A 17,296-nucleotide genomic window follows, 5' to 3' on the forward strand; every position below is an offset into this window, starting at 1 on the left:
CGATAAATGGCAAACGGAAAATCGCGCTCCGGCGTGTAGTATCTCGGCAAATTGCGCTGCACTTTTCGTTCTATTTTCGTGAAATCCAGTTTTGCCAGTTTAGTCTCTGCGCTACCGGCCGATCATTTTTGCGGCGGGAGGAATCGCCGCGCCAGATGGATGCACGACGAGGGAAAGAAAGGAGGCCCGTATCCGTCGCGACGCCGCGCGTCGGTGTCCACCGATTCTGGTACGCGAATACTAAAATAGCCCGCGGACGGACGTCGCGCGTTCTACCCCGCTTACCGCTTGGAATACCTCTACGTGCCTCGTAGCTATCGCGGCGAGCTATCGCGTGACGCGTCTCTCATTCATAAATAGGGACGGCCGCTTTATTCGGCGCGGCGGACATCTTGATTACGCGGTCGCGCGAGCCTCCGTCATCCCGCGCAGTAAACGGGCGCCTACGGGCGTTCTCGTCGACGATAAAATCGGCCGGGCATTATATCGGGGCCGCGAGTCGCCGCCGCATGGCGTCGCCGACGTCGCGACGCGGCCGGAAGCGGCGCAGGCCGTGCGGCGCGGTGGTCGGCACACAGTGCACAGCTGATCGGTGGCCCCGACGGATGGGCAGCTGCGCGGCTCGTCGTCTCGTCGCCGCAGGAAACGCGAGAGAGGAAAAATAATCCCGCGAGGGAGACGGAAACGGACGGAAGACGCGGGGCGGTAAGGACGTGAGGCGGAGCACGGGACCGCCGGTGGCGCGAATCGCGGCCGCGTGTGTTCGTTGGGTGACAGGTGAGAGAGAGAAAGAGTGATAGAGCGCCGCCTGAGACGGGGAAGAGTCGTTCCGCGGGGAGGAAGGCTTCCTGAAGAGCGGCCAGCGATCGGCATCCGTCGACCCGGTGTTCTCGAAGACGAGGAAGAGCGCACGACCGTCGCCAGCACCTGCTCTCCGATGGTTGCCGTCCGGTAAGTCCGTTCGCTCGTTCAAGCGGGGTCGAAGAATCAGAAGGAGGAGGGAGGGGGGTCTAAAAGCGGCGGCCGCCGTGGACCGACGGCGACGGTGGCGTCCCGACGGCGGCGGGCACTCCACGCGGCACGAAAATACACCTGCGACTGAGCCGCGCCGGATGGACACGATAACAATACGCTTCCGCGCGGAGATTCCGCGGCTCTCGTCTACGTTTCGTCAGTTCGCGCGCGCCCGTTCCCACGCGAAGCTGCCGTTTTCCGCGATCGCGGGCGACTCGAGCTTCCGTTTATCGAACACGCAGTGATTAACTGTTGCGCGATACACCAAGTTCAGAGCGTATATAATCTTGATGCCAGTGCGTTGCGCGGCGCGCCTTCCTCGCGTTGTTCGAAATATAAGTAATTGTTACGATTATAATTCAGAGGCAGGTGCAACAAGTATGCGAAAATTTCTTAGATGGGCTTTTTTTTTAATAATTATTTTTTAGTCGGCATTAATCGACGCACGGATTGAATTATATTTAAAAGAGCCAGCGGAACGATAAAGATTCCCCAAGAAGTCCACTTTCACGCAACTAAGATTCGAGCTTATTTCTCTTCCTTTTTTTTTATTTACTTCTCTCAATTTTTTATTTTTTAATATATTTTTTTATATACGAAAATGGCGCCAGACGCGAAACGACGGGATTATCTTTAACCGCGCGGCAGGTCGTAAATAAGAAAAAAAATAAAAAAAAGAAAAGAGAAAAAAAAATTTATCCGCATCCGAATCGTTGCGCAAGATACGCGATAACGTTTACGTGATGATAAAGCCGCCGCGGCGAGAGCGTTTCGCGCCGGCGAGATTCCGCGCGCGTGGGCAAGAATTATGCGCGTAAAAACGTCGCGACGTCACGGCTTTAAACGCGGGCGAGGCTTAAACACGAGCGGGCTTTTCCCGACGCGATCCCGAGTCGCTTCCTCGCGCTTTCCCGCGAGAATACTCCTGTCGGCGGCGCGAATTAATTAAACCACCGAGCCGTAATCGCATTAATTGCGCGGACAAAGTTTATTTCTTTAGCGGACGATAAAGGCGCACCGCACAAGACTTTCCGTAAACGCGTTACGTTACGTTACGTTTTTCTTTGTGCGTTGACCCAAGTTCAAGTATAAGTGCGGCGTAAGTTTAAGGTTCGTACGTAACGTAACGTAACGCGTTTACGGAAAGTCTTATGCGGTGCGCCAAACCCGGCAGAGCTCGTCGCGCTCGAAGCGAGCAGCGGTTCTCGCTCGACAACTCGCCGGATGCCGAGGGTTCGCTTTCGATTGGCGAGGGTCGGGGAAAAGCGAAGGTGTATCGGTACGCGCGACAGATTCGCGGTCTCTCTGCTGGTCGTATCAATCTCCAACGCGCCCCGCCGTGAAACGAATGTATCGCGTGCCTGTCATAACAAGCCCGCGGCGGAGCGTCACGCCTCTCGCTGCGCCGGTTTATTTAAAGTCCGGAGTACGCACTGGCGACGATTAGTCAATCTATCGGGGCCAGGTGCTCGTTTTCCCCGCGATCGAAACGTCCTGGAACCCAACGGAAGCTGCGCCGAGCACCCGCAGCCGCGCCTCGGGTACCGAAAACTCGAACGCGTGGAAAAACTACCCTGGGAAGAAGGAAAGAAAAAAAAAAAAAAGGTCTGGCTTTTGATAGCCGAGGATAAATTGCGAGCGTGAGGAGCAGTCGTTTTTTATTTTTTATTTTATTTTATTTTTCAAATTTAATTTAATTTAATTCAATGCCGGTAAATTGATGTTAAACCCGACGACGTTTAATTAAAATTGATTATTAATGCGTCGGAGGACGACGGCGCCGCTTACGCGGATTCTCGGCGAGGGTGGGAAAAAGTGTGATATTATTTTCAGTGTAGTTGGCGTTTATTTTTGCCGGCGCGCGGCGGCACAAGCCCGCCTTACCGTACCGCGCTGCTTAACATTAACGGCGCGCGTCCCCCGTCAATTATTATTCTTGGTTCCTTATTTTCGTTTGGCCGACTGACTTGACGCCCCCGACGTACGTTAAACTCCCCGGCGCAGATCGGATCTCGTTGCGTTGGATTTTCCACGGTAGACGTCGAGAAGGAGCGACGCGGCGCGACGCGACGCCGACGTTGAACTGCGCCCGGTCAGTCTCTTTGACAATTTTTAAAAATAGATTCGTAATAATAACGTAATCGTTTTGCAATGATATTCCACGTCACCGAGTCTACGCTCGACACAACATACGCGTTTGCAAAAGTATATGCAAATGAAATGTACAATGCAGCGCGTCGGATCCTTCGGGACACATCAAACACCGCCGGTCTAAGTGGACTCCCCCTGCTTTCGCGCGTCGCCGTTAATTACCGTAATTACGCGTTATCACGGCGCAATTAGCCGCCGTCGCGAGCAACAGGTGTCGGGTCTCGTGCAGCTCTCTATAATTTCGGAGACACGCGATACGCCGTTTCGCGACTTCTCGGTAATTAGCCCGCGTTATCGAAGCATTGAATTTCCCGGGGAGGACTCCCGCGTTCCGGTCGTTTCTGGCCCTCTCGTCCGGGAAGATCGAAGGGTGACTCTCCCTATTCCCTCTCCCCCCCCCCTATTGTCGACGGACATCTCCGCGGATTTCCGCGCGGAACGGGACGGCGGTGCTTTTCCGGCGCGTTCTCGGCGACGATAGTCCGACGTCGCGTGGTCCCTCGGGCGTTTCGTGACACAAATATCTTCTCGACTGCCTGGAATTCCGCTTTTCCTTTTTCGCCTGTCCCCGACGACGCGGCGAGCGATGCTCTCGTTTCCTCCCCGCCTCTCGAAACCTACGTTCCCGTCGCCCGTCGGAGACGTTCCGAAACTCTCGGCTTTTCCGGCGGCGCGCACGACTGCGGCCGCTTTAATAGAAGACGCGAGATATCGTCGTTAAAATAGATTAAAATCAATCCGCCGAGGGGAGAGCCGTGAAACCGCGGGTGGCACGAACGAGGTGCGCCTGGACGCGCCGATAAACCCTCCCTCGCGAATCGGAAGATTGATAACCCACGTTCACCTGACCCGGCGATTTCGCCAGGTACGAGCGGGCGGATTAAAAGGAATCGGCGGGGATTAATAATTCTAGCACTTTATTCCTCTACGTGGCTGCGCTCCAAAATTTCAAATTCCGCGAAGCTTTTTCGTCCGAAAGTCTTTTTCGATCGAACCGGCGCGCGGCGTCGTTTGCCAATCGTCGCGAAAATAGTCGGCGCCTCTGTCTGTAAAAGAAAGCACTCTGTGCAGGACCAAAGTGAAGTCGACGGCTTTTTTTTTCTTTTATCACCAAACATCACGCATTTGTACATCGAAGAGTAGATATCGCGTTTTCTGCGGCAAAAGCGGCTAGTAGCGTGCGTAATCCTAGGTGGCAGAGGCAGGGGATGAGAAAACGGGGAAAAATCGGTCATCGGCAAACCGGCCGGCGCGGTATATACATGCGATACATGTGAAACTCGACGCACACGACGCTAAAGTCACGTTCGCTAGCTGCCGTCGCCGTATCTGCCTTTCAGCGTACCGATCCTGTTAATCAGCGGCAATTTCGACTGCAATATATTTCTCGATATTTTTGCCTCGCTCGTTTCAGAGACATTTATCCGCCGCTATTGTTGAACACGCTTGTGTCTCTCTTTTTCTCTCTCTCTCTTTCTCTTCTTTTCTTTTTTTTCGACCGGCGATCATGTTTCGCTCCTTGCCGCGAAATAATATAATATTACTCGCAGAATTTCATCACGGTCGCTGGCGGGTGCGTGCGCGTGGCGCGTTCCTCGGTGCCGGCTAATAATTATGTGGCACTCTTACGTGGCACACCGCACAGGTGTCCACCGTTTTCCCACGTAGCTGCCAATTCCGCGATGTAGCGGGTGTTCGCGGAGCGATGGCGGCCGCGTGGGAAACCGAGATGGATTTTCGTAATTGGCCTGCGCGGATTTCGGCAGGTTCTTTTTTTTTTTTTTTTACGAAAAGTATCGCCGCGGTGACTCAACTCGAACGTAAGCGCACGCATTTAGATCTCTCTTAACCGGCATGCCTTACGGATATTAATTTCCCGCCGCTATTTGTCGGGGATAAGAATGCGGATGGTCATGCAGCGCATTGTAGATCGAAGCGCAAATTAATAAAAAAAAAAATAAAAAAAAAATAAAAATAAAATAATAAAGACGGATTGTTTTATTAATTCACTGTGTTGGGTTCGTTGCTGCGTCACTTTGATCGCTGATACGCGCGCGGAAGAAGAATATGGGGTCGCGTGCGATACGAGGGGGATCGCTTACCACGGGATGAGCAGCTTTTTCATTCATTGCCGGGTAGAAGCGGACGAGGTGGCTCGGTTCGACTTGTGCGTTACTCTTGAAAAATGGGTCAGCCAGGCGGGTTTATAAATACGATAAGATATGGCATCGTGAGGGAGAGAGAAAAAGAGACGAGGGCGGGAGAGAAGGGAGAGAGAGCGCAAAAGCTTCCGTCTTTCCTGCTTGGCACGACGAAGGGACGAAAGGAGGATCCAAGTTTCGAGAGTAACGCGTCGCACCTGCCGGAGTCGTCCTCCTAAAAAAATATTTAAAAAAACAATAAAATAAAATTTAAAGAACCGAACGATCGCTCTCGTTTTCGCACTTTTCCGGCTGCCTGGGTTCCACGGTCTTCTTTCTTTCTTTTCTCTCATCGGACGTGATCGAGTCATCAGGAATCAGTTCCGCGGCGAGCTCGGCGAGAGGAGCGCGCGATCTGGATGCGGCCCAATTCCCCGCGCGTCCAACGAATTATAAAACGTACCCGCTTCTAGGAAGGTTTCCGGATTGCGTTATTACGAGCGTACCCGGCGAGGAGCTGGTCATCGTGACGGTATCGCGGGAGACGGGGGCGGGATCCCTTTCCCTATCTCGGATGCACGTTGTTATTACCGTGAATTGTTAATGAAATTACCGGGTGAGATCCGGCGCTTACCTTTGGTTCGAATCCGCGAGGACCGACGACATGTAACGATGATGTACCTGCACCTGCAGGTAGGCCCTGCCAGGAGGATGGGGGCCCACGATGGGGGAGTGCCACTGCTCTAACATCACTATCATGCAGCTGTTCCACGAGCTGAAGCAGCAGTTCCCCGCGCTCCCTGATCACGTCGTCTCCCAGTGCATCGCCCAGGTATAGGTGGCCTTTGATCCGTCACGAGTGTGGTCCCTGATTGAACGTCGAACCTCGCAACGAACTTCCCGATAGACACACGACTAATCCGGCGTCCCCGGCCGGCGCAATAACGCACATAAATAATTGACTAACCCCGTCCGATTTAACAACGATTAATAACGCTCTCTCTCTCTCTCTCTCTCCCTCTCACCCCCCGCCCTCGCTTTTCTCATCCGTACATTACGCATCGCTGAGTACGCCTGCACGAGCGTGGTATACCTGTCTTCTCTAATGTAAACGTGCGATGATAGAATGAGCGATTAATTGTGCGCGCGAGAACGCGGTGTGTTGCCCTTATCTAAAACCGGAAACCGACGTCGGGGACGATCGGCGGCGAGTGTTGACCCGAGGTACGTGTGCGTTGCAGAACAGCCACGACCGGGAGACATGCGCGAGAAGCCTGCGGGCCACCCAGGAGTCTCGTCCGTCGCCGGGCGCGTTTCCACCCCCGGGTCCTTGCGTCGGGGCCCAGCAGCAGCAGCAGCAGCAGCAGCAACAGCAGCACCAGCACCAGCAACGAGACCAGCAATTCGCGCCACAGCAGCAGAACTGTCGCACGATGAATCAAACGGTCGCGAGCAATGCCGCCGGCGTCGGACGTCCCCATCGGCCGGCGTCTCTGGACATCGGTATGACCCGACGGTATCCTCAGGTCGCAGGATGCACCCGCACCTCCGTCGCCGTCGCGACGCCGGCGTCCAGCGTCGTCGTCACTCCCTTGTCCGCGCCGGCCGTCTGCACGACGCGTGGCTTCTTCGACGACGCCGTCGGCGGCGGCAGCAGCAATAACAACGCGCCACCCGGCTTCGAGCTCAACGTCAACGTCGCCTGCAGCCCCGCGGGCAATCGCGGTACGGACGAACGGACGTTGCCCATGTGCTGAAACTGATCCTGTTCCCGCGAACGGCCATCTATCGCTGGCGCACTCTTCTCAATTCCGCAGCCTTGCTCTTTTGCGGCTCGCTCGTCTACCGCGGATCGTTCCTAAGAGATCATTCCATCTTAATCGCATTCGCAAAACGACGCGATTGTCATTTAAATGCCCGAGCAGAGACCGTTCCTCGAGTTGGCCTCCTCGATTACGAACCGTCGACTTCTTTTGGTTTCAGTCACCGGCTCTAAAGTGATTTGCAAGATTTTTTTTTTTTTTTTTTTTTTTTTTTTACTTAATTTTTTTTATTTTGTATTTATTTTATTTATTTATTTTTTTTTATTTTTCTTTTCTTTTAAAAGTGTCTAATGGTAATTTTGCATCGACAGATTTTCGAACGGCACCGGCAAGCGGTGCTTGCAAACGAAGTGACCTCGTCGTTGTGCCGCAGCCTCATTACGCCGAGCCTCTGCTGACCATCGGGAAATCCGAGACGCAGATCGATCACACGCGAAGCTACACGTCAGTTAGCCTGACCCTCCGACCACCCTCCTCCGAGCCGCAACCCCCGATCGATATCAGGTCGGAAGGATCGAGCCTGACTTACTCGACCTCGTCCTTGGACCCACGTGGCTTTCAAAGCCGCCTGCAGATCAGCATCGGTCCTGGAAGCGTTGGTAGCGTAGCGGCGGCGAGGATCAGACCGCCGATGACCAAGCCGTTCATACCACCGCCGTGGACTCAGAGCCCACTGCGGTCACCTGGTACATTTTTAATTTAATTTTTTCGATTTTATTTACAACAATATGATCTAGAACATACAAAAAAAAAAAGAAAAAAAAATTGATGTACCTTTTAAAGAAGTTATATAAACTATATGTTACGTGGGTACATAATTTTAATTCAATATAACTTTAATTCCAATTATTAAATAATATAATATGTACCTACGAGACTTTATTGAAGAAGAGAGAAAACGTATTTAGTATTTGTAGTGCAGTGTGGTCCATGATGTAATACGAAACACAGGAGGTATAGAGCGGGCTATTCTTAGACATCTCATTTAAATTTTAGCAAAATTACAATTCAATAGAAACGTAGATCCGCGCGTTCGTTGAGGAGTTTATTACTAAAATTAACACGGCGATACGGGTTCGCCTGTATCGCGTTTGCAGAACTTCCGCCAGAACCGCCGAGCCAATTGCCAAGGCCCTCGACGATGAGCGCGCCGACTACACCCTCCGTACCGCCGGCAACGAGTATCGTTCCGAGCTGCAGCCTCCCGACGACGCCGTCCGGGCCGACGGCGAGCAGCGGCGTGCCGCAGCCTTCCGCCGTTTCTTCCGTTGGTGACCACCCGGTATCCGATGGGAGTCAATCGCCCCTGTGCCAAGGTGAAACCCCATGGACCTCGGATCCGGGGCCCGATGACGCGCGAACGACGCCTTTCACGCTCTAGAGCTGCAGAATCCCGCGCACGTGTATATTTACCTGGAAGTCACTCGGTCGCACGTACTACACCCACGCGTGCAACGCCGGGAACGATATTTACGCATTCCTGACCCCACGCTCCGGGCTATACATAGCCACGCGCGTCCGCGGTTGGAGCTACGTGGACCATCTGATCCGCGTTTTTTTTTTTTTATCGCGAGAATCCACGCGTTTATCGATGCGTTTCCCAGACGTCACTGCGTTAAATGACACTCGAGCTCGCAAAAGGCCTTTCGCTTTTTTCCTCTCCGCCGTGCATGGGGACGCGATAATGTCGCGGGCAACGCGCGAAATACCCCGTTAATTTACGACGCAGATGCGACAGCTGATGAGACCGCCTTGTATCTAATCGTTATCGTGGCGATCGATAGAAACGTAATAAGACGAAGCAGTGTATGATACAATTAATGAATCATTATTCGCAATTAAAGTATAATTACAAAGTCGTAGTGATTCTAAAGTAAACTCTAAAGTTATTTGATTCGTGCAGTTACACGTTAACTAAAATATTCCTCGAATTTCAGTGGAGGAGCACCAAAAGAAATTAGTCGCCGAGCAATTGGCCAGGAAAGAGAGGCTCGCCAGGGAATTAAGGGCTGAGAAAGGAAGACTCGAAGCGATGAAAAAGGAAGTGCAAGCATTAACGCGACCGATAGACCCCTCGGTATCGCCTCAAGTAAGCGCTATGAAGAATAATTAATGGGGGATTTTTTTTTTCTGCGTTATATCTCAACGTATGATTTTTGCAGGAGCTGAAAAGAAAGCTGAGGAGCGAGATATACATGTTGCAAGTCGAGTGCGATAGATTAGCAGACGAGGTTGATCAATGGTCAGACAGACGAGGTATTTATTTCGTATCGCGTTGTCGAATGCGGAGTTGGAAGTAACTTGTTTAGCGTACAATTCGTACTTTCAGTGCCACTGGGCGAGACCAACGAGGAATTTTATCAGGGCATTTATACCGGCCAGTCGTTGCCGGTGAGACCACCGAATTCGCAGCCGCCGCGCTTACCGAGTCAACCACCGGCGTGGCGGCCAGAGCAGCCAAGAATGATCGCGAGTGATAATGACCGAGAGGAACGTGACGAGCCTTCGTGGGTTTGTACCATGTGCACCTTTGATAATCATCCACTGATGAACAAGTGCGAAGAGTGCGACATGCCGAGACTATTGAACCGCGGCAGTGCAGGTATAAGATCCAGCAAACCGACGAAAGAATTACCATCCACCTCGTTGTCATCGTGGTCGTAGTGTACCGTCCTGAACGCTATTCCGACAACAAAAATAAAATAATTCGTGGGCTAACAGCATGACGACTTTTGTTACTTCCTTTATAAAAATTTGTGACAGCGTGCTCCGTGTTGTTACACTAATTTAATCGGTTTTTGACGACGCCGATAAAGCGCTTAAATAAAAGTAATATAGTTCACCCTATTTATACTTTTAGAAAAAAAAATAAAAAAAAATAAAAAAAAAACTTTTAACAGAGTGTGAGAGTGTTATAACTACGCCGTAAAATTTGTGTACTTAATTATGATTAATTACATTAATCATGTTTTAGCATAATAAAGAAAAGTAGAATTTGTGATTGTATTCTTATTTGTTAAAAATGTGTGCATTTGTTAAATTTGATACAGCATGATAGATTAACGTTCGCAAGTAACCATTATTTTATTTATAAGATTAACCAATATCCATTGATACAGTATTATTTCTTGGCATATCCTTTTTGATTTTAATTCAAGGTAAGAAAAGAAATTTTTTGCTTGATTAATTGTACGTAATATATGTATATATATATATATTTTTTTTTTTTAATTTTACGACGAAAATAACAGTCTCAAATTTTCAGGAGAAACTCAAGATATTCATATACGAGTAACGCATCACCATAATTTTTCACCACGGCGTGAGTATATTTTATACCGATAAAACAAAATTAAAAATATTTTGCAAAACGCAATAGCTAATTATCCTATTTATAAAAATAATTACAACGTATTACTTTTCCAGATATAGTGCACGGTTGGGTGGTATGATGCGAACTGAGTTAGAAGTTTTTAAAAAACTGTACATATATATAAAAAAAATTATTTATTAAAAAAATTTTATAGAAACTAAGCGATTGTAATAGAACGCATATGACTAATGTAATAATTTACTCAATTTTTTTATTTACGGTTAGTGCACATTGCCTGTTTTTTTTGGCAATTATATTTTCTTCCCTCGGAGCAATCTCTACACCGTACCTTCAAATTTTCAGAGCAAAAGTAACAAAAGATACATTCGAAACTAAACTAAATCCTAAAAAATTTTATTTCCTTCTGATTCTTATTTATATAAAGTCATTATATAATTATACTTAAAATATAAATATTTGTAATAATTACATTAATATTCTTCCATTATATTGCAGTACCCCTTTCTAAATTCAGTTTTGTTTCCCGTGTATACTCTCCGTAGAATCTCTCCAGTTTCTGATTGAATCTCGCGTTACGCTCATTAATATAATCGATATCCGCATCGTCATTGTGCATTCTACGCCTGCTGTACTTCTCCCGTTTTGCAATTCTGTAAAGAAAAAAAAAAAAAAAAAAAAAAAAACAAAGAAATTAAAAAATGAACCCGAGTCGAAAGCGTGCGATTTAATCACAAGATTATATATACTTACTGCTTTTCCAAATTAGTCACCATTTTATCTATCGCTTCCTTTTTATCTTCATGCAAGCCATGTAATATTGTATTTGGATCGCCATAAAAGGCAGGACCTAGCTTTTCCTTTGCCTCTTCATACAACTCCATGTTCGGTTTAATGTTTTTTACTTGTCTATTGTAAGAACGTACTGCTGCCTGTTCATAATCTGAGAAACCTGGATCGGGATTCTGTTTACTTCTTTTCTTTCTAGCTATTCTCTCTGCTTCTGTAGCATCAATATTTAATAATTTTGTCCGTTCGTAGTCTTCACCCTGAAAAATCGATTTAATATCAGCAAAAAAGATAATGCCACGGTTTGAGGTTAGAGCTACGGTAAACTATATTGTAATACATGTTAGTTCGCAAAAAAAAAGAGGCGATGTATGGCATTCCCTTTAAAAATACCTTAGCTTCTGCCTCCTCTCTAGCAGCCTCATCCTGCATTATCCATTCCGCTTGCCTCTTACGTGCTTCCCAATTGGCAGGTAATTTGTTCCTTTTATCCTCCTCCACAACTTCCTTATGATTCTGCATTCTCGCTTCATTCTATGAACGAATTGCGGCGATAAATTAATACAATAAACACGCTTAATAAATGAAAAGATCTACTTTTGTCTTATTATTTACTCACCCTCTTGTTATGCAGTTCTTTAAGACGCTTCATCAGTTCCCCATATCTTTTACCCGTGTTTTGCGCAGACGACGTATTCGGCTTCGCGTTATTCCCCGACGCGTTCGATTCCGTTTTATCCATTATCAAAACGAGAGACACAATTTACTCGAGCTTACGTTAATCAACGTCCACGCGAAGAGACGCAACGACTTGGACTGGACTTGCCAATATGGAAGCGGTCGCGCATCCCCTGGCGGCTCGTAGCGGACTTTGATTGAACTAAAAAAAAAAAAAAAAATATATATATATATATATTCTTCACCTGAAAATCAGAGTGAAGTCAGGAGAAGGTTCCCAGCGCCACTTTGCTCCGATCCCGTCCAGTCCGGTCGATTCGCGTTCACCGACGTGTTACGACTGCTCGAATACCGGTCGATCGACCGCGGCTGGGTTATCGCCGAAGCTTTATCTTTCACGCGGGTCCGACTTATCTCGCGGTTACTACCTTCTCCACGATTCCGCCGCCTCTCACCTCCCGCCTCTTTCTCTCTCGCTTCGTTTCGCTCTTACGTGGGCCTTTCTGCCGTTCCCGCGCGTAGGGCGCGGAGAAGACGTGCGGGGCCGCGCGCAAGGGGCAAAGAGAAAGAGAGAGAATGAGGCGGTGGTGGTGAGGTGAGACGGAGGTGGCCTCACGGAGGCCGCGCTCGGAACAGCCGCCGGATAAACCGAGGCAAGAGGCGGGAGCTGTGGCGCGCGTGCGACGTCGCGCGGGCGCAAGGGCTGTGCTTGTCGAAGCGACGGACGCGCGAGAGACGTGGAGTGTGGTGGAGCGGACCTCGAGAGAGCGTGGCGTAGGCCCCGCGGGATGGAGACCCTCGAGTCGAGTCGCGTGTGCCGCCTCTGCGGCCAACACTCCGGCATCTCGATCAACATTTTCGACGAGAACGAGAATCACGTCCGGAAAATCACCGCGGTGCTACCGATCATGGTACGTCATTACGCTTTCCCTCTCTCTCTCTCTCTCTTTCCTCCGTCCTTTCCTCTCGCTCCCTCGCTCTTTCCCGCTCGAAAGTTCCGCTCGCACGTACGCGTCCGCTTCTCCCTTTCGCGCCCTCTTTTCCTTTACCTCTCTCCAATCGGATACGCACCCACCGATACACGTACGTCGCCGTCCGCAGCGGAGCCGTAAAAGGACACCCTCCGCTTCCCATTCTCGTTGCGGAAATTCGCGTTGCGCGACCTTCCGTCGGCCGCGCGCGCTTTTCCCTCTGGATGTCTTCTCCGTTTTTCCATCTTCCTTGTCCTTCTCTCTTCTTTTTTAGTATCCCTCGGACTTGACTACCTGCCTGAAACCTTGAACGAAAGCGAAATAAGACCGCGCACCCCGCGCGCCAAGTCAGCGGAGGGAAGAATATCGCGGGGGTGAGAAAGGGATGGACGGAAAGGGTGGCGCAGCGGAGCACCCTTCATCAAGCGAGCGGGGCACGTGTAAGCTGACCACGTGCGGGGGTTGCCGTCGCGGGGTGACGGAATTTCCCGCGGAAGACTCGCGGTTCTCGACTTCCCTCCTGAGGCTGGGGGGAGGGCGGGGGGAATCATCGGTTCGCAAAAAGTGAGGTTATCACGTTTTTGCGCGTTTTAAAATGCCCGAGCGGTTCAGATTACATTGCGTAATGGCGAAAAAGTGGCGAGAAAAGGAGAGAGAAATCTGAGTAACTTCGCTGGTTTTTTTATCCGATCTCCTGCGTTGCCTCTCGCCCTTTTTCTTTTATTTTTTATTATTTTTTCCTTTTATTTCTTGTTTTCATTAATTTTTAAAATTAAATTTAAACTTCTTTTTTTTTTTTTTTTTTGTAAATTTAAGCAGGTTTTTTCTTTTCTGTTTCTAGGTGGAATAGTAATTAGTACTATGTATTAATTATCATAAATTTCGTATTTAGCAAGATTAGTTCACTGATAAGATCGTGTTCATCTAATATAAAAAATAATTTATTTTCAAGAGCCTGGAAATGTAATTGTCGAATTTTTATTTGTATTTAAAACACAAATCGTTTTAATCGTCTTTAAATTTTGAGAGGTGTCTACTTTGCAAATTAAATAATCGGAGCAATCTTGAGATACGATATCTTTCCAATTACCGATCTGCTCGCGTAAATGTTATCGGACACACATGTGCCGCGGGATAAAGAATTCGAAGTTGCACGCAAGGGATATTTACAGTTCAATATCGTCACTTTGATGAAACCCGAAGAATCCGTTTCCAGCCGTACGTTTTTTTGAAGATATAACTTCTAATTCTGCGGTTGTCGAAGTTAACTGGAACAAAATCATACTTTTTACAATCAAAGTTAATTTAAATCTTGCAAAAAAAAAAAGAAAAAAAAATTAATTGTACTACTCGATTGGCGATTGATTCTCTTCCGGAACTCGCAAGTCCCGATGTCGCATTTACTATGTGTTTACTCTGCAGGTGCACGAAATGGATCTACTGCCGAAGCAGATGTGCCACCGATGCAGCTACAAGCTAGAGGAATTCCACAAGTTCTACGTGGACTGTCTAAAGACTGACGCGGCGCTCAAAAGCCAGCTGTCGTGGATGCGAAAAGGTGGCGGCAAAGAGAAGACCGGCGTGCCGATGGTGCATATCGAGAATATGAAGATTAAAGCGGAACCGCTTGACTACGATGTATACGAGCTGGAACCACTGGTGGAGAACATCGACTACATTAACTCGATGAGCTCGATGGCGTTCCCGACCAACGGTATTCACAACGGGTTGACGTACGCAGCGTTTTCGCGCTGTCGATGTTGCTGTGATAAGAAGGACCAAAGTAAATTGAAGAGAACCACAGCGGAACTCTGCCAAAATTACGAGGGACAGATGTCCAAATGCGACAAGATCGCGGAGGTCTCGCGGAAGAGGACCCACGAGGACACCGCGCGATTACGGTCGTTTAAACGGAATTCTTTTACGCAGCCGGTGTTCCCGGATTGCCCGCAAAACCTTCCTCCGCATGTCGAGAATGTCGTCGAAAACGCGCAAGACCGTCTGGCCACAGTCACGAATACCAAAGATGACGTAGACCCAGAAATACGGAACCACTCTCACGATAAATTCAGAACGTTTCCTAAAACAGTTGTTAAGAATACAGTAGTGCGGAATCTGAGACCTAGAACCAATCTTGTGAGCTATGCACCGAAGAAGAGAAAAATACCGATTGCTAGTCCGGGATCATCCACGTTAAACGAATCGAGCGTTTCTGAGAACAAAACATCTGTTCCAGACTTTGGGCCGACACGGCATATTAAGGTAGAGCATACGGACGACTCTAATGGACGCAGCTTGAGGCCGAGGAGGAATGTTGTAGATTATCAAGAGTCAAAGATAAGAAGAGTTTCGGACTATCGCATAAAGAGATGCAAGATAAGCGAGCAAAGTTCAAAATTGTATTCAAAAGACGAAATAACATCAAATGATTTAAAGTTCAGAATAAAGCAAGAGACCCTAGGCGATTTAGAAGATATGGTGCTCAGTAAAACGACCAACGTAACGTCTCGATTACAGAATAAACTCGCCGTTTTGCACGCAAAGATTGACATACCTACGAACGACAACGGCAAAGTCAGTCTGCAAAGTGATTATCTCAAATCGCATTTTCGAGGTCAGTTGACTGAACGAAGATCGCTCTCGAATATCGTGAAAAACAGGATAATAAAGAAGACGAAGAAGACGTATCGATTTCCAACGGCAAACGGCTCGTCGAAGTGCCTGAGAAGTCAGGACGCTTATTTAAGGAATGGCAAAGCGAGGAAGAAAGATTATATAGAGTGGTCAGTAAAAAAACTGCAGGGGGCGAAGAAACTAATCGACGCGATCCGTAAAGGCACGAAAAAATCATCGATGTTAAAACTAACTGAAAATATCAAGCACTATTGTGAAACTTGCAACGTCAGTTTTATGACTAAAGAATTGTTTAGATTGCATGCATGTTATTATGATTGATCTTTCTCGGAATTCCCGAGAGATACAAAGTTCGCGAGATGTAAAGCTTTGAAGATTGTTGAAAAAATTAAGATGTCTTCTAGGTATCTCTGAAAACATTCGCAAAACATTAGGACATTTCTTCATAAAATGTTATAGATGTATAAAAAGGATGCATTAAGAAATCCTTATTACGACAATGTGCTAGTACATATGTATTTCCATATGCTTCTAATTTTTTTTTCTCTTCTTTTTGTTAATATTTCATTGAAAAAAAATGAAAAATACTTTTGTTTGAGGTTGAATATCTCACAAAGATAACGAGATTATAGTTCATAAAATGTGCCTGTCCTTAAAAATCTGACCAAAATTTTTTATTTAATTTTTGCAGTATGGACATTAACTATCTGATTAGTGGGTGTTATAAAAAATGTTTAATTTGAAAATCGATCTTTCGTATAAAGTGTATCGTTATATTAAAATCAAATGCAACGGTTAATAGGAAATTGTAAATTCTTTATGTACATAATGTACCATGTTTAGATTTAATATTGCCTGTTATACATGTAACAGTACCATATCCATGTGCATATACTTAGATATCGTTTGCTGACTTAATTATATGTTCAACTATGAACGATTGTTGCAACATACGCTTAAAAATTTATGTAGAAATTCACAAGTCGCCTTCAAAAATTAAGAAATAATTATATGAATATAGAGCTAGAAGTATATTTTATGAGAGACAAGATATATACATATATATTATATGTCGATATTCGATGAAAACATGTGATACGTGTATACAATTTAACGATCGATTTTTTTTAGATAACTCTACGTTATGTAAGTTAACGAAAAGTAGTAATTGAAAATCTTTTTACTGGTGTATAGTAATTTTATATATTAATATTTACGATCTCTATAGTTTGACGGTCGTCCCCCATTAGAAAAAAAAAAATTACATAAAAGATATTTGCATACATATAATATACATAGATTTACGTTGTGTAATATTCAGAGATATTAATCGGCAATAATAAAACAATTGTTAATTGATTTATTTTACATATAACTATATTTTTTCATCATTGTTATATTATTGTAAATTTTGCAGTTCCTTATTGTGACAAAGTATTTCTTGAAATTATCTGTCTGTTAATATATATAAAACAAAAAAAAATAGTTACTGTTATGCGATAGATATATCTTTCTCATATCATTTAACTGGTTAATAAATGTTATATAATTATATGTGTAAATTATACAATTGCAACGATTATAAAATCACCTGACCTTATCATTTTCTCTTCTTAAAAACTCTACATGTATATAAAATATTAAATAACACTGTTATAAGATGGACATAGAAAATCAAACAGCAATAAAATGTTTCAAAAAGCTAACTTTCTAATTTTTTTATTACATTACGCTAACAATAATGACTATTTTGTTATAAAAGAA

The 17,296-nt window shown here is 46.4% G+C and overlaps 3 protein-coding genes across 7 annotated transcripts; 2 read left to right on the top strand and 1 right to left on the bottom strand.

Moving 5' to 3' along the window:
- The first annotated feature begins 581 nt into the window (after positions 1-581).
- Tab2 (TAK1-associated binding protein 2) lies at positions 582-10,703 on the top strand. Of its 4 annotated transcripts, none has more exons than XM_070668472.1 (10): positions 582-951; positions 6,000-6,138; positions 6,548-7,031; positions 7,441-7,815; positions 8,227-8,445; positions 9,067-9,218; positions 9,292-9,385; positions 9,459-9,731; positions 10,395-10,451; positions 10,556-10,703. In XM_070668472.1, the coding sequence occupies exons 2-10, from the start codon at positions 6,031-6,033 to the stop codon at positions 10,579-10,581; spliced, it is 1,788 nt and encodes a 595-aa protein (XP_070524573.1). In that variant the 5' UTR covers positions 582-951; positions 6,000-6,030; the 3' UTR covers positions 10,582-10,703. The 4 variants fall into 4 exon arrangements, with proteins under 4 accessions (XP_070524573.1, XP_070524574.1, XP_070524575.1 ...); XM_070668473.1 differs by having other exon boundaries at positions 10,562-10,703; XM_070668474.1 differs by lacking the exon at positions 8,227-8,445.
- On the bottom strand, positions 9,366-12,221 carry LOC139109426 (pre-mRNA-splicing factor Syf2). 2 transcript variants are annotated; one of them, XM_070668478.1, is made up of 5 exons: positions 11,869-12,221; positions 11,643-11,783; positions 11,214-11,509; positions 10,933-11,113; positions 9,366-9,809 (listed from the first exon to the last, which is right to left on the bottom strand). In XM_070668478.1, the coding sequence occupies exons 1-4, from the start codon at positions 11,989-11,991 to the stop codon at positions 10,948-10,950; spliced, it is 726 nt and encodes a 241-aa protein (XP_070524579.1). In that variant the 5' UTR covers positions 11,992-12,221; the 3' UTR covers positions 9,366-9,809; positions 10,933-10,947. The 2 variants fall into 2 exon arrangements, with proteins under 2 accessions (XP_070524579.1, XP_070524578.1); XM_070668477.1 differs by lacking the exon at positions 9,366-9,809 and having other exon boundaries at positions 10,841-11,113.
- A 154-nt stretch (positions 12,222-12,375) lies between these two features.
- On the top strand, positions 12,376-17,238 carry LOC139109425 (uncharacterized). The gene is made up of 2 exons (XM_070668476.1): positions 12,376-12,838; positions 14,321-17,238. Exons 1-2 carry the CDS (start codon positions 12,716-12,718, stop codon positions 15,851-15,853), a joined length of 1,656 nt encoding a protein of 551 aa, XP_070524577.1. The 5' UTR covers positions 12,376-12,715; the 3' UTR covers positions 15,854-17,238.
- Positions 17,239-17,296: the final 58 nt, after the last annotated feature.

Source organism: Cardiocondyla obscurior, linkage group LG17, assembly GCF_019399895.1.
Source record: "Cardiocondyla obscurior isolate alpha-2009 linkage group LG17, Cobs3.1, whole genome shotgun sequence".
NCBI classification, from domain to species: domain Eukaryota; kingdom Metazoa; phylum Arthropoda; class Insecta; order Hymenoptera; family Formicidae; genus Cardiocondyla; species Cardiocondyla obscurior.